The 17,264-nt window shown below is 38.8% G+C and overlaps 1 protein-coding gene across 2 annotated transcripts; it reads right to left on the bottom strand.

Annotated features, from left to right (window-relative positions):
• Positions 1-452: 452 nt before the first annotated feature.
• Positions 453-15,495, bottom strand: zer1 (zyg-11 related, cell cycle regulator). 2 transcript variants are annotated; one of them, XM_088281955.1, is made up of 16 exons: positions 15,352-15,495; positions 14,164-14,379; positions 13,894-14,044; positions 11,385-11,839; positions 10,692-10,865; positions 10,494-10,608; positions 8,518-8,664; positions 8,254-8,427; positions 7,731-7,946; positions 7,226-7,267; positions 7,030-7,149; positions 6,797-6,912; positions 6,306-6,494; positions 5,119-5,216; positions 4,701-4,803; positions 453-4,200 (listed from the first exon to the last, which is right to left on the bottom strand). In XM_088281955.1, the coding sequence occupies exons 2-16, from the start codon at positions 14,328-14,330 to the stop codon at positions 4,113-4,115; spliced, it is 2,355 nt and encodes a 784-aa protein (XP_088138081.1). In that variant the 5' UTR covers positions 14,331-14,379; positions 15,352-15,495; the 3' UTR covers positions 453-4,112. The 2 variants fall into 2 exon arrangements, with proteins under 2 accessions (XP_088138081.1, XP_088138082.1); XM_088281956.1 differs by lacking the exon at positions 15,352-15,495 and adding an exon at positions 15,136-15,343.
• Between the last annotated feature and the right edge of the window lie 1,769 nt (positions 15,496-17,264).

The raw sequence follows: 17,264 nt of genomic DNA, 5'->3' as shown, positions 1-17,264 counted from the left end.
TTAAAAAAACAAGTAAAAAAGAAACCAAAATGGCAATGAAAAATCCCAAACTTTTCTATTAAAACCATCAATTATCAGTTTTTTGGGGGGAGCCATTAAAATTGCATCATCAAAGAAAGTAAGACATTTTCAACAGTTTAGATTGGTCAATAGTTTGTGAAAATAATACGCATGGGTACTGCCAATAGTCTAGATTTGTGGTGAAAAAATGAAATTGCGACTCTGAAGAAAGCGAAAGACTGCAGCTCAAACATGTCAGGTAAATAACAATGTAAAAAATGTCTGAGATAAAAGAACCAACTGGTTTAATTATAAATAACAGAATAAACATTATTCAGTTAAAAATTAAATTGGATAAAATGTGTGTTGTGTGTAGCACAAAACAATGAATGAATGTCTTATCTTGGGAATGACCACAAAAAAAACATACACCACTTTGTTTACCACTCCATCTTTATTGCTTATTCACCTTTACACTAATGGCCAGGTACTATTTAGACGAGGAGGGAAAAAAAACAGAGTGTGGATCAAATTCACTCAAATTTGAATTATACTTGTTGTTACAAAAGAAACCAGTTGCAGGCTTCATCTGACTATTGGTGAAACTGACAAATGGTTTGAGACTCCCAAGTGATTTCCCTACTTTCAGTACAAATAACTTAATATGTGATCAGGAAAGAGCTTCTCAACAGTAGCAACAGCCATGACTCTTTTTCAAATCTATTAAAGCTTAGGAAAACTGAGCATTTGTGATTCTCATAAAAGTACACTCCACATTATGAACACATTTGTAAATGGTGATATACTCTACACACTGAAATATGAATCTCAAGACGTGAAGTTTATTTTTTCAGATTACTGCCAACTCGAGCATCACCTCCATGAATGTGAATCAGTAAAAACAAAACTGCCCCAATGCCAGTACCAACTGAGAGACTGCCTTGAGTCACAAAAAAAAAAAAAATAAAAACTGTACATGAGAGAAGTCGTTAGTAAACCCAACATGGATCATTAACTGATATGACATGGCTTTCAGAAAAGGCATCACTCATGAATATAATAATGGTTATAATGGAAGAGAACTCAGTGATGCACTGTATAGAGGTTTGTTAATACTGGGAACCAGTTCCTGCTACACACACTGTGGTGCATTTCCATTAGATAATGACATAAGTCAGGTGCCAGTGGCAATAATGAATATTGGTTGAGCGTTGTAGAATCTGAAGAGAGGATTGTTTGACTGCTGCACATAATTAGGAACCTACATTAATTTACCTACATAAAATGGATCAACTGATCATCGGTTGATGAACTGGAAAAAATGAAAACTATATTTTGGGGGGCTAAAACAGCAATTTAAGATAAGATAAGATGCCCTTTATTAGTCCCACAATGGGGAAATGCGAGATTTGAACCCAGGACTCCTGGGGAGACTGGGACCTGAACGCGGCGCCTTAGACCACTCGGCCATCCTGGAACAACTTTGAAATATAAATTATAGGCATTTATGGCAACAGTGCTAATTAACGCAAAGCAATCACATTTTTTGCTGAGTTGTTTTTACTCTTTAAGTTGGGGGGAAATTAGTTGTGTACACTCTAATTTCTTTGTTGAAAGTGCAGGAAAGCCTATTTTGACATTAACCAAACTTAATTATTTTGTTGAATTGCCCAATTTACAATTTTCTCAAAGTTTGTTGGCTTACTTTTTTTTTAATACTGAAGTCATTTGACTTTGTTTTACATCTGCATGAGCAACCAGTTCTGGTTGTCCTTTGCCTCTCGCACAAATGTAACTGGGGTAGGCTCCACTTCACCTCCGGCCCTGATGAGGATAAGCACGCCAGAAAACAAATGGATGGATTTGAGGGAACTGGGAAATTCCATCAACAAAACATTACATAGTGAGAATTACCAATCTTTTTTTCTACTATTAACACAAAACAGTAACTTACCAAAAAAACTAATAATTGAAATATAATTCAGGAAAAATATTCACGTTTGCTCCTCAAAAACACTGACATGACAAACAAAATTGAATGGAGTCATTTTTGTAATATGAATCTGTACATGGGTTGGTATCATTTTTCCGTTAATGTAATAATCCATAGAATTTAATATTCAAGTCACACCAATCTGTTTCAAAATCAAATTTTAAAAGTGTAAAAATTGGTAGATCCATGCCTCCCTTACATTAATGTAATTATACCAATAATATGTAACAAAAATACTATCCAATGCACTTTTAAGGTGAGGTCATGTTTGTGGGATCTTGTGGATGCAGCATTACAGTGTTCCAACTGATGAAAAATATCATAAAGGCCAAATGTGTGTGGCAACTAATGTTCAGAACAAAACATCCATCTAGTTTAGTTTCTTTACTACTTATCCTCTTCAGGGTCTCGGATGAGCTGAAGAGTAACCCAGTTTACTATACTCAGGACTGGTCGCCGGTTAGTCACAGGGCACATGCGGAGACAGACAACCATTTACTCTCACACTGAGTGCGGGAAGTGAACACACGGTACCTGCACCAAAGTCAGGTATGTGTACTGCTGCACCAACAGTGACAGAGCAAAACATGTAAATTGCAACTATTTGCAAGATACCTTCATACGACACCTTTACATTCGCAACAACAAAATTATTGTGGAAACCTGCTCACAAATATTTAGTGTAAAGAACCAAATCCATGAAAGCTTGGGGAGTAGTTCAATGACTCATTCCAATCTCTGAAAGACACACTTCACCAATAGAACATTTTAATTCTTAGTGATTTTGTTCATGGGTTTTTTTTATTATGAAAATAAAGTAATAGTGCAGCAATGTGACTTAAGTAGAACTGAATAATAATTTCTTTAACATGAACATGTTCCATCCATCCGTCATAATGGTGATTGGTTGTGATTTGTAAATGCAGACATAGAAGGCAACAAATGTGTTATGTAAATATGAAGGTAATCAATGCCACAGTGCCGATGGCAAACGAGGAACCTGCATATTCTACTCGCATTAGGATAGTTGAACATATGAACAGGAACATCTGCAACTATAGCCTCGCTGATTGTGGTTTGTCCTACAACAATTTGCAAGTTGAGATTATTTATTGAGACTAGCAATTAGTAATGGTCGAATACTTTAGAAAGCACTGTGTAGCCATTTTTAAGATTGCATATCAACGGTCACTCGACATTGTGACTTGTAAGCTGTGCGAGTGTGAAACTGAATGAGAAGTTAGTGAACATGAATTTTCTGTCACCGATCATGTCCAAAGGGGAGCTTGTTGACTTTTTCTCCTCAATTCTCAAGTGAATGTGAAAAGAATAGCATTCAATTTTAAAGTCAGAATCAAGTGCGGCTACGCTAAATCCAAATGATCCTTTATCGACCACAGATCGTTAAACGACAGTTGAATGATTGAATATGCACTGAACATTTGCCAGCCCAATCTAAATAATTTTAAATAGAGGGTACAGTCTTAGGTGTTTACAGTTATATTATAAAACATACACACATTAAAAGGAAGGGACAAACAATATTTACATATATAACAACAAGTCTATCCGCAGTCTTCCCTCATGCCAACAGCATCCTACTTGCGTATTGGCTCATCTACACTGTGCATGAGACCAGAGCTCAGTGAGCTAGCAGGAGAGGGCGGCCACCTTATGCAGGTGTTGCACAACACCACATGACCTTTAACCTCCACCGTGGTCAATGCCACTTGGTTATAGTTGTGTGCTGCGGCGCGTGTCTGTTTCCTTCCACTGAGAATCAAGCATCAATCCAGCTGCTATGTTCCATCAAGAAATATTTCACAAAACACACACTGAGCGATAACAGTCACCCACCCACATAAGGCCCCCCCATCCCAACGGAGGAGACGCTTATGAGCAGCAAAGGTAAAAACACCATGCACCGTGTCTTAACCCCTAAACGTCATATATGTGAAGCTGGTGCCCAAACTGCTGTGAAAAGGGTCAGAGAGACAGCTCTGCCAACAAAATTAAAACTAATCACAATAAGAAAATGCACACATTGACCCTTGTGGTGATGACGAGGAGCATTAGGTTGTTTTGCTTGATCTTTGCCAGATATCGAGGCTCAGCAGTGTCAACCTCTTTGTCCGTAGTTTACCTCCTGTGGATGATTTGTTTCCATGGGGTCTTCTTTGAAGCTTTCACACTGCTCCATTACTTTCCTGAAAGAAAAGTCAGGGTATTTACATGCCTGCAACGATCTGTGTGATGATGCAATCCAACGCAAATGAATGATTCATTTCTATTTTGTGTCGGTTTATTTTTTTCTATTCCAGAAGTTTTTTTTTAATAATAAATGAAACAGTTAACTCATTCACTACCATTGACGGATATAGACGTACTTTCATTTTACCTGGGCTGGCAGTGAATGAATTAAACAGCAACATTGTTATGTCCAAATATGGTCACTCTCTTATAGACCAAATGTGAGGTTAGCTTGACCAACCGTATTTTGAGTAATAAATCCTTTTAAAGAATGCTCACATTATTATTTTTTTTTTTTTTTAACGCAAACGTCCTAGATTCATTGTTAGACCCATAGCAACACCCTAACAACGAAAATGCTTTTATTCGGCAATCTTCGGTATTCTTATGACGACGACATTTGTGGAACGATGATATGTAAATTGCAAACACGTGTATGTGAAAAAGCCTGTCTTACTGGGCCATGTCCTTAGTCTCAGGCTGCGAACTTTCCAACTCCAAAACTCTTTCCAAAAGGCCAATTCCTCCTTCTTTTATGAGCAGTGGACAGTACTTGCTTGCTGCAAATGGAACAGATCGGAAAAATGTGGGCATAATTTCTGATACCACAAAATGTTTTTAGAGAAGCAGTGCACGAGTTTATATATATGTATGTAAATGTGTATTAGTGACGATAACAACAAGCACGGGGAAGTGAAATAGTAAAACAGAAAAATAAATACATAACTTTGAAACAGATACAATTTCATATTCAACTTGGACATAGTGAATATATGCTTCACAACAAAAACATTAAGATAAAAAAACAACTCAAACACTGTGTGTGACTACCATATTGCTATTTTGACATAATGCGGAAATGTCATGATACTCACGGTAAACTGACACGAGGTTGAACAGAGCCCACGTGGCCCAGTGTTGACTAACTGGAGCGATACTTTGAGGCAGAAGTCGCAAGATGGGCTCGAATGACCTAAGAGAGTATAAAATTTTAAACAGAGGAAACCCCATGAGAGTCGTGCAGCAGCCGGTCAACAGCCAGCAAACCTGACAACAGTCGTATTTTTTTGAAGCAACAGCATAATTTCAGTTGACCTTATAACAATAGCTTGCCAAATATTTTGATGGTCTCTTTTATTGCCATGATAACTCTGGATCAATCTAGATCATGGATGAGCAACTGACGGCCCATGGCCCCTTGATTCATTAAAAAAAACAAACAAGCAAACAAAAACAAAACAGGGATAAATGGGGGGTGTAAATCCGGGAAAAACTGGGAAAAATCCAAAATGGAAAAAATATAAATAAAATTAGCGAATATGCAAATCTGTGTGTACCGAACTGCAAAAATGCAGTTGTTGACTGTAGTTTTAAGTAATATCACCAATCACCACTAAATGGCATGTTTTAGTTGCACTTACACTGGGTCTTACACTGCCCTATACTACTAGAATGTGAGAAGGCAGAATAATTTTTTTGTGCTTTGGAATGATATGGACGACGAACATGGGAACTCAATAATACTACAATTTTGAGCAAGATCATTTTTTTGAAAAACAAATTACAATATGCGGTCCTTCACTTAATTTTGGATACTTGTTCAGCAATTTTGTGCCGTCCTTGAAGAGTAATTTTTATTCAAGTGAGGCCTTTGCACTAGAAAAAAATATTAGTGTGGTGATTTTGTTGTTTGCTTCAAAACCTTTTTCTTTTATACATGCAGTGAAATGTATTAAGTGAAATATATTAAGAGCATATTTAGCATGTATGCACACATTTTGTCTATATTTAAAATAGTATATTAGTCATACATCTGGTTTGTGAGCTTCTGGGTTGCATCATCCAACCATTCAAGTTGCTAATCCCTGATTTAGTTCATCACTGTATCTCTTGTGTCATGTGAGCAATGTTGGTGTTTGGGAGTTGGGTTTTTCCCAGCCTACATTTAACTATTTGAGACAGCACTCTTATCAATTTAGTATGCAGCTCGTTTCCTCCATCACTTAACGCAGTATGAAGTATTAAGATCTAATATTACGGATTACAGAGAAAATATCATCACCTGTAGTTGATGTTGCGACGTGAGCTGACATCCCAGCTCTGAATTGCATCCCACATCTTGTCCATCACAGTGTCTCTTAGTGGCTCTTCCATCAACCAGAGCTCTGGCCCATCAAACATGATATGGGAAAGCACGCCACACGCATTGTATGACACCTCAATCCCATCAGCCTTACTGTCTAGGAGATTACTGCCATGTAAAAGAGAGGAAAACAGAAAAGAATATTAAGTATTTGTTGAGAAATGCTTGCAAGAAGGATAACATTTCTAACATTTAAAGCGTAGGCATCTTTTGCCTTTCAATTCTCAGAAGAGAAATGTACCAAAACAAATATTGGCACATTTTATGTAAGGGCCCTTTAGTCAAGAGTACATGTTTCAGTCTTAGGGTACCCAAGTGTTGGCTTTGAAATCACTTCAACATAGAATTTCAACTGTCATGTATAACAATGCGAATTGACTTTATGCCTCACTGGCTTTAGTAAGTGTTACCTGAAAACAGAGATGAACTGCGGTGTGACCAGCTTTGGTCGAAGTGCTTTAACCTCAGCAACGTTACCCAGAAGCCCCAGCATGTTGCGATGCAGCTCCTGCTTATCTGGGAACTCCTTCAATTAAAAGACAGAAGGGGTTTCAATCACATTAAAAGATAGATCGGAGAGATCTTTATGACACGTTGGAACATGTGAGACAACAAACACGTCCACAATTATACACTAACTCACTTTCAGACAGTCCAGAAAGAGACTCATTCCATGACAATTGAGGAACATCTGACAGTTGTCTGGTGTCTCATCAGTAATATTCCACAGAGCACTCCAAGAAAACTCCATCACCTGGTCACACTTGGTGCAAACAAACACACAGAATTTCACGAAGAATGCAATTTTATTTATTAAGTCTATAGCTTTAGCAACTCACCATTCGATCCTGCAGCTTTTTCTGGATTAAGTTCAACATTGTCTGCAAACAAAGCACGAGCATGGATTGAAAAAAACAAAAATCTTAAAATAAATCCGTTAGCACCATTTAGGGATGACCAACATCAGTTTTATTTTTCTTGATCTCTAAGCAGCAAACTATTACAATTAAGTAAAGTACAGCCAAAAGTAAGCAAAATAGAAGCACGGCTTCAACAATTTGTGAAATTCACTTGCACATTCTGCACTTGCCATGTGTAATAAGGAACAAGGTAGATCGATCTTTTGACAAATGTGAACACTATTACTTCCAAATTAACAAATATTATTTGCTGAAAATCCAACAATAAAAGCACATACATCCGTTCGTAGTTCTAGATCATAAAGCTCTAAATATATGCAATATACAAAATACAGAGGGTATTATCGTGAGTAAACTGGTATCATCTAACAAGAAATATAGGGTGAAAAAAAATTTAAAATGGAAAACTTAATTTTGATGTTACCTTAACAAATCCCATCTTTCCCACAGCTTCCTTATGGTGGTTGTCGACCTGACAGACTAAAGCATTGCAGAGGTGCACAGCGATTCTCTGGATGGATTCATCCTGCCTTGCTGGCTCCAAGATTTTTAGCAGCAGCTGGTTGACTCGACTATACTGAAACTCCAGCTCCTCTGGAATGCTGAAGTTGCATAGAGTCAAGCAGCAGTTTCTCTGAACCTTGCATGGAGATGGGTTTGGGGGGAAAAGGGAGAATTCAACTTAACACTGTGCAACGCAATCATGAATGCTTATTCTCAGGTTTTACTTGCTCCATTTTTACAGAAGGCAAAGGAAAAAAATGACACAGCAGACATCATCACCGAGGAGATGAATGACAATTATATGTCAGTACCTTTTTTCTACGATGTAAAGAAACTGCACTCCAACAAAGCATTAAGTGCAGTTCTTTACTTGTTTCTGTGTTTATACATGTTGAAAAAATTGCATAGTACACTTCACGTATGACAAAGAAGAGCATACTTACAGTGACTTCCTGGTATTGCTCCATTCCATTTAAAACCACTCGAATGACCTCTTGGCGAAGCCGCACACTTTGGTCACTGCGATATTCAGTATTTGTCAGGTAAAAGAGAGCAGCGCTACCCGTCACCTGAATGCTCTTATCATATTTATGGCACTTCAATGCTGCTATAACAAGCTGAAATAAGACATTTTTTTCGCCGTTATTGGAAAGCAACATTTGTTGTGTCAACAATTTTGTCGATAAGTCGATGGCCTTCTCTCATACCTGCAACGCTCGGAGTAGCTGGACACAGTGTTGTATCCTGGCAATGTCAAACAGCTGATTGATTGCTCTATGGGCCAATTCAGGACGAAACTCAGTGTAAGCTTCAATAGCATTCAGGACCTGGTCTTCATTCTTTGATCCAGTCACCTGCAAAGGCGCCACAAAAACAAGAAGCACAAAACAAAAGCTGTTAATAAGAATTTTTAATACACACAATCTTTTGTATTCCGGTTCTCATTGTTTAAAGGGTAGTCTCTTGCACATATCCACAACAAAACAACCGTATACTGCACGGTCAACACGCATTTCTAAAGTAACACGCCAACATCATGACAGTCATCTCATCACCATTGTTTTCAACATCTTTTTATAATTTTCTTTGTATAATGCAACCTAATCTCCTCAGACGAAGGAGCAATTACAACAAAGAAATTTAAAAAGAACTGAAGTGGAAAGTACTTTTTTCTTTTCCCCGTTTTCCCAGGAAATTTTATTCCAGTCTATGCACCGCATTCCAAATGATTACGTATATCATCTTTTTCTCAAATTTTTATAAATAGTCTCTGCAAATTAAATATATGTGTGACCTCCATCTTCCCCTGACACTCAACCCTGTTGAAATCCTGTAAAACATTGTCAAGCAAAAAATCTATGAGGCAGTAAAAAAAACATCTATGAGGGTGGGAGGCAGTTCACATCCAAACTGCAGCTTGGGGAGCCTATTCTGATAGCCCGCAAATACATTCAAGCAGACAATCTGCAAAAATTAACGAGTTGAATGGATGCATGACCAGCAAAGCTGCTAACAATTAAGCATTCCTATTTTAAAATGAAACTCGACCTATTACGGTATTTTTGAGAGACATAGCTTTTGATTTAAACAAATACAACCTCCTGATGTTGCAAATTCAACAATTGACTATTATAGATTATTTATAACCCATAGAATGTCTTGAAGCACTGCCATGCATAATTTGGAACAGTCCATTTGAACAAATAGGTTTTAGTTTTGAAAAAAATAATATTATCACTGTGAGGTTTGTTATAAAACTGCGAGCCTGTATCGCGATCTGAGGCTCTCCGAGCAATATATTGTACTCTGTCACTTTTTTATAATCCATAAAAAGTGTCAGTCAAAGAAACAAGCAAGTTCTTACAGATAGAGGACGTGGGCAATAATAAAGAGGAAAGTGTTAATTTGAATGGACCCTGCAAGGTGTGCACTGCTCACGTACATTTTCACCAGAAGATTCACTATTTCATTCCCAGGTACATATCAAATTGTAAATATGGTTATACAGTATATTGTTGTAGACTAACTTTCTACTTTGGAAACATCATCATTACATATCCAACTCCAGAAGAGTGCCTGAGTCATAAGCCACACTGCACATTACTAAACTGGTCTGTACTGGTGTCTTAAAATGTTGCCTCTCATTTGAGCAAGGCTTCATCTGTTTATGAACAGACGTTCAATAGTACCGCTGTAGCATGAGTTTTGCCGTGGAAGTTAGAGGCACCTTGTCCTAAGCTTTGTGATAGCTGCGAGCGTGGGCTGTCGTCTTGGCCTTACAGCTTCCACCTTCGTGGTTTAGAGGATCCCGTGTAACGCTAGTGTAAGCCACATTCATTTTAACAATGCTTCTGTCTACACTTTCATGTTATAGGTCATTGTGTAATGTTAAACCCAAAATGGAGGGTGAATGTTATTCTGCCATAGTGTTCTTACATTATCAACTGTAATCATAATATTTAAAGCAATTCCAGAGGGGCTGTAATATCGGATGTCTTATTGACGCTCACAAAGGGAGGTGTTTATTTTCAAGGTTAGACGCTGTAAAACTGTGAGTGAGTGAAACAGAAGTGAAGTACACTTAAATTTAGAGCCTCTCCTATGCCACTTAATACAATAGAGAATATAATGTGTTCGACACACCTAACTTTCAGAAGATTGAAGTCATTTCTGTAAGTTGTACCTTATAAGCAGGGATGTGTGTCACATTACAAAGGGTAGTGTCGTATAAACCCAAAAACTGTAGAGGCCTCTTCAGCTCTTGGAAAGGGTAGATGCTGCTCTTGCATGGTTCGTTACTAGAGAAGAGAAAATGTTCTCAGAGGATCATGAAAGAGATTTTTATATCCATTGTCTGTTTAGTTCTGTGTTATTGACCCACCTCGGCCGACCCATTGCTTCTTCTAAGTGTGGAACTGTGCAGTTGTCAAGCATGATGTGACCTGAGATGTCCAGTGAAACCAAATTGACCAATCGCTGAATGATAGCAGTCAAGATTTTCCTGGTCATCTTAAACTTGGAGGTCCTCCGACTCTCTCGTGAGATGTCAAGATGCCTGAGGAATGCAGGTTCGTTAGGTATTAGTGGGCTTGTACAGTAAATTATACAATTATTTCGTTATCAACAAAACTAAGCTTGTATTTAATCAGGTATTAAAATGAGAGCAAAAGACTCTCCATGAGTGTTGTGTAACAGGCTAATTCTTAATTTGTTATATAAGTATATAATAGACAAAGAATATAAGGCCAGTCAGACATGAAACAAGTAAGTGAAAACAAAAATGGGCATCTGCAAGGGCTTGGCTTAGCGACTGGTGGTTCAACATCCATTGTGGGGAAAAAAAGGGGGGAATTGGGACAAGTTGCTCAGGAGATGCCTTTCTGTTGAGCTACCTCTCAAGGAAGCAGGCTAATTCTTTTGTTTGTAAGTGAGGCTGATAAAAGCAAAATTGCCTTCTGGTGATTATCTAAATGAATTAAAGAATACAATATACATTTTTTTTTTTAAATAGTGCCACATTTTAGGCAACTCACACATGTTGGAAATATTAATGCAAATAAAACTTGGTCCTTACCTGAGATTGACAAGTTCCACTACCGTACTGACCAACTCTTCAGAAAGGTCCACATTGTAGAGAACAAGAGATGCCAGTCTGTCTTTCCACTGAGTTAGAAACGCTGTTCCCAGTAACTGTACGTTAGACAGATCTAGCGAAGTGAGCGACTTCAAGGGTTTGAGCAGGGTCTCAGCATGCATCTCATCTGGCAAGCCACCGAGGTTGAGCAACCGCAGGCGATTGAAACCCTGAAAGTTAAAGTCCGACTTTAACGCCTGTCTTGAAACAGGGCTTTCTTCCTCGTCATCCTCTGTATCTTCATTGCAGGCCAATGGGGCGCCACCCTTCCTATAGAATATGTTGCTGCAGCCAAAGAGACAAAGAGAGACCAGCGTCTCACGGAAGCAGGTCAGTGTTTTTAAGCTGCGGGATGACAGACTGTTGCAGTAGGTTAGGTGAAGCTCAATCAGGTCCTGGAAGAACACAAAAAAAGCAGTTTAAGAACTTTTAATGGATAGCAAATTTAGGCTCAATAGTTTTGATTCCTCACTAGAACCGCGCTAACCGATTATTTCATGATAGAAAGGCTCAAGTTTGGAGAAATATCGAGTCAAGAATAGATCATCAATTAAAGTCAAGCTCAGGTCTTTATAATTGCGTGTAATTTATGCCACAAGGCGGTGACGCTCAAATATGGAGATGATCATTAAGTATTAAAACCATTCATCTAAAATGCACGCAATCATAAACACATGCTGCATTGACAAAAGTATTCAGTGTTTAAATTATTCAGCACAAAAAAATAAGCAGAATAAGCTTTTCAGTCATATTAGCCAGCATGTTAGCTAATACTAGACAAATTGACGTAATATTACACAAATAAACAAAAGCAAACAAACGTGTACTGGCACATTATGCAAGCAGTATTTAGTCAATAAACGCACCTTGTGACCTTTAGACTTGAGAAATCTTAGGGAATACATGCTAATTCAAATGGCAAAATAAACTACACGCTATTAGTTGCTACTTTGGGAGAGAAGCAGACATACTTTCAGTTTGTCCATTCAAGTATTGCCAACAACTCGACTTTATTTATAGATCACTTAGAAACAAAACAGGACATCTCAAACAGAAATGTAAACATTCCACAACAATAGTGCCCAACCAGTCAATAGTGATTGACCAATAGAACGAAGACTGGTCCCAAATCGACCGCGAGGGGGGACAGGGAACAATTTAATCAATCATTATTTCTCATATTATTATTATGTGTTTCGTGTTAATGTAGTGTATACCACAGCCTACGCCACTATCATTCTCATATCCACATTATTTTTTTCAAAGTAAAACACCTTTAACCTACGGCAGCTCATGACCAACATCATAGGAAGTTATTAGCGGTCAGCATTTGCTTGTAGCTTGCGATCAGAGCCGTTGAGCAATATCTGTTTGTTGTTTATTCTCATTCAAAGCTTGATTTTCTTTTTTTACTCATCATCTGTAATGCACCGATGGAATTAGCAAAGGAATCTGGAGCGGTATTTTAAAATGTTACATACAAGCTACGATTGGAATGATTCCGCACTTTACACACTACAAAAGTGTGTCCCTGCGTGCCCGTGTCAGGTCTACCACAAAGGTAGGCAATTATATTTTTTCTAAAAACTAACTGCCTTGCATCTGGTTTATTTTTCTGTATAGTTTATGTTAGGGTCCGTTCTGCCTACTTAATAATCATGGCATGCGTGTGTGCGTGCATGTGTGTGCGTGCGTGCGTGTGTTTAACTGGATGTTTGCGGGACATTGGCTGCTTGAAAAGTAGATTTTTGGTCAAAAAAGGTTGGGCACCCGTTCACTACAGTATCAATAAATATACCTAACAACAGCACCAAGATTCCACAAGATGGTGCCGAAGTAATATTTTAATTTCTTTGGCCAAATTACAAAAACAGAAAATAGATGAGATTTTCTTTGGCGTCCTTAGCTTTTCGACTCAATATGAAAAATCTGCATTACTTCAATGTTTTATTGTGTTTACTGTTTTTATGAAATTATTGTTTTAACTGTATTTGGATTTACATGTCTGATTTTTATTTTATGTACAGCACTTTGTATAAGAGGCTGAAATCAGAAGATTTGGACAATTTTAAGTTAAACTGGCAACCAGTTCCGCGTGTACCCTGCCTACTGCCAGAAGATAGCTGGGATATGCTCCAGCACCCCCCCGCGAACTTTGTGAGGACAAGCTGTACAGATAATGGATGGATGGATGGAGAATGGCTCTAAACGAATAATTGCTAAATAAATTAGTTGCTGTTTCATTTGATAATCGATTAATTTAGTCACCTATATTTTAAACCCCATTTTGTTGCCAAAATCACAAGGCACAAGTGAGTATAAAAATAGGTGTGAATGCACTATACTTATAAATACTATACACAGTTCCCCTCAGACAGTCTGTTCTATTACTCGTAAACATGTGTTATGAAACTTGATCTTCATTTAATAATACAGTACAGCCTTTTACCTGTTTCTTTATAGCCTCCAAGTCTCTGTCACGGACAAAGTCTTCCTTCAGCTGCACTCTGGTGAGTCTGGTGCTCCGGGGTTCTGAGAATAGTTGGAAAAAGTTCTCTTGTGGTTCAAAGTTACTGTCTGTATGGGCCAACTCCATGTACCTGTTTAACAAACAAATTAAACAACTTAGCATGCATAAGCTCTGCAATACATCAAGAGCACACATAACTGGCTAATCAAAACTGAAATTAGTATAATCATGATAATGCCATATACATACACGTTGACCAATTTGTCACAGATTTCACTGGGAAGAAAGATGTCTGAGCGCAAGCAGAGCTTGTCCCTCGAACCCTGATAGCACATCGTCTTTCTGAGGTTCTTCAGGCAGAATACTGTTGCCAGAGTCATGAGGCTGTCGGGGTTGTCTCCTGCTTTGGCTGCCATATTAGCCTTTTTGTCTGGCTCAGATCCAAGACTAGGCAGTGCAGGGGACCTGAAAGACAAGTATGGACAAGTTATATGCATGGTGAGGTTGAGGACATTAGTGAGCCTGAGTAGTACCACAATTTCAACAAACCTTTGCTCATTTTTTTCACCACATCATAAGAAACACATTAAGTTCATAGAGAGGAGAGATAAACTTGAAAATAATGGTAGAAATATTATGGGAAATCAGTTTTTAAAATGTTGTCAATCTAATCATTAAATCTATATTTATTTAAACAAACTGCTGCTGCAAGTGGAACACTTGTCGCCCCAATAAAAAAAAAACATTTCTTCATTAGACAATGTCTTTCGGATTAATGTTGAAATTATTCATAAATAGGAATGTGAGAGGGAAAAATATCGCCAGGCAGTGAAAGACACAAGCCAACCCACGGAATGTATACTTAAATTGACATGCCAAGCAAAAAAACACAGTATTGGCCATCTTACTGATTGTTAACGACTGAAGTTGGCTACTTTACAACTTGTTCAAACATTTAAAACAATACGACCAACTGACTTAATATTAAGCCTATATATTCTTGTAGAGTCTCTTTGGTTAAATGCATAGATTCTTCGTTTTATGACGGCTATTACTAGGTTGTTAGCAATAAAGCAATGAATCCTAAACAACTAAGTTAGCAAGCAAGCTAGTTAGCGATTAAGTACAACAATCTATTTAAATAACACCAACGATACACAGTCAGATATGACCAGACAGCGAACGCTTGTATAGTTGTCCATAATCACCCACACTACTTACAAGTAGTTGTTATTCAAAATTGTGCTTCCAATTGCCGGTAGTGTACATCACTAGTGTATTTCAGGTTACGTTAGCTTTCGGCTAACGATGACTTTCCCTGCAATGTTAGCGAACTTAGCAGTGCGGCTAGCGCTAGCGCCAAACAAATGTTGAAATACAGAAAACAATCAATGGTCAGCGGTGTCTGTGTAGGCAAGTCATCATCTAATGTTCTACCTTAGCTTTCGCCAAGGCTTTGCGTCTGGCTAAAGGCGAGAAACGGAGTTATTATCACCAGTCTTCGCTCATCTGATTTTCCTTTTCGTCTGATGTCAACAAACAGACTCCTCCTACTTCTACTACAAGTCCTCCCTTTCCTCCAGTTCCTCTTCCTCGTTCCCTTGCGTTGCTATGCACAGAAAAAAAACATGATTATCAATGCAATGGGATTTGTCTATGATTTATGTGGGGAAAAAGGAATGTCACATACAGGCTCAATGAGCAGTATGAGTTTGTGGTGCTGCTGTTTTGTTATTTACAGTGGTGTAGTTGTGTATTTTTGTTTTATAGAAATGAATGTGAGTTGATGATCCAAATTTAAAAATGCACCAACTATTATATTGAAGTGATGGTGCACTGCAGGCTGACGCGCTCTTACAGGGTCGTAGCCAGAATTTTTTCCTTGGGGTGGTCAGGGTCACACAACACCTCAGGAGTGGTCGGCGGCCAAGGCCTTCTCTGCTGGCCTAACATAATTAAGAAATCCTGATCATATTCTTCACATTGATGTTATATTATAACCTAATGTTGTATTTTTAGGTGAGGGTTTTTATACAATCAGAATTCAGCTAGCTCGTGTTGCCAGGCAAATTTCATAATACCAGTTGCACGCACTATTCGTCCGAGGCCTTACGATACAATCGTGCGGGCGTCTGTTCTGTGCAAGTCAATGGGCTTTCATAGTTGATAGACAGTTGCGATAGCCAATCAGATCACCAGTTGGTTATAGTGCGCCTTCTCACAGGCCTCACGCTGAAGGTGATGAACGCGTCTTGTGATTGGATACTCACTCAGAGGGGGCTGCGCTATGCGTAATAAACACACCAGAAAGACGTAAATGCGACAGTTAAAAAATCAAAAATATATTCTTGCTTTTTTAGACCACAATGGCAGAAGGAAGGAAAAGCGTGGATTTCATTGCAGATACACTTGCGAGACCATTTTCAAGACGGACCTTTCAAGAGAAGCTTGGTCGTCCAACACTCACTGAGTAGTGCATAAGTGTGTGTCTGTATATTATTAGTCCAGCTGTGGTGTCATAAATGATGGTAATATGAGGGGGATTTATTCAAGTTGGACGAAGAAGGACTTCACTGAAGGCCTCCGTGTGAAATGCACAGCCTGCCACTGCATCTCAGTGAGGGATTGCCATGGCTGTCCTGGCTTGTGTGTCATTCTTCATCATACCATCCACAGTCATGAAATAAATGTCACACATACATAATCAGTCGGTGGCATGGTGGCCCAACTGGTTAGCACGATGGCCACACAGTGAGAGACAGCAGCGGTCGTGGGTTCAATCTGGCCTTCCTGTGTGGAGTTTGCATGTGCCCGCGTGGGTTTCCTCCGGGTACTCCGGTTACCTCCCACATTCCAAAAACATGCATGGCAGGTCGATTGGACACTCTAAATTGCCCCTAGGTATGAATGTGAGAGCGGATGGTTGTTCGTCTCTGTGTGCCCTGCAATTGGCTGGCAACCAGTTCAGGGTGTCCCCCGCCTACTGCCCAAAGATAGCTGGGATAGGCTCCAGCAATCCCCGCAACCCTAGTGAGGAGAAGCGGTACAGTTGATGGATGGATGGACATACATAATCACGCCTTGCACTTTTCTTTGTAAATGTCATTTACAAAGCTGGGCACTTGACCCTTTTTTGCCAGTCAGTCCCCTGCCCTCCGGCCCCAACCTAGGTTCCGTTCCCACCTTGACCCTCCGGCCTTATTCATAAAAATTGTCAGCCCCCGACCCCATAATGCCCCCATCCCCTCCTCAAAAAAAAAAAAAACATTGGTGCATCACGCCGCTGTGGAGTTGAAGCAGCCAAATGAGCTTGACGTATTTATGACAATATCAATTTGTTGGGCACAAAT

The sequence above is a fragment of the Idiotropiscis lumnitzeri genome, chromosome 18 (genome assembly GCF_059441095.1).
Source record: "Idiotropiscis lumnitzeri isolate Australia: NSW breed Sydney's pygmy pipehorse chromosome 18, RoL_Ilum_1.0, whole genome shotgun sequence".
Taxonomy (NCBI): domain Eukaryota; kingdom Metazoa; phylum Chordata; class Actinopteri; order Syngnathiformes; family Syngnathidae; genus Idiotropiscis; species Idiotropiscis lumnitzeri.
Note: the sequence above shows the minus strand (reverse complement) of the source record. Positions and strands in the feature narration are given on the sequence as shown.

Bases quoted from the DNA above. Each gene is read 5' to 3' on its own strand.
- zer1 (XM_088281955.1), bottom strand. From the start codon at position 14,330: ATGGCAGCCAAAGCAGGAGACAACCCCGACAGCCTCATGACTCTGGCA. The intron at 7,268-7,730 runs GTAACATCAAAA...CTTTGTTTGCAG, and splicing joins GAAAGATGGGATTTGTTAAG to ACAATGTTGAACTTAATCCA. The intron at 4,201-4,700 runs GTAAGACAGGCT...CTTTTCTTTCAG, and splicing joins GAGACTAAGGACATGGCCCA to GAAAGTAATGGAGCAGTGTG.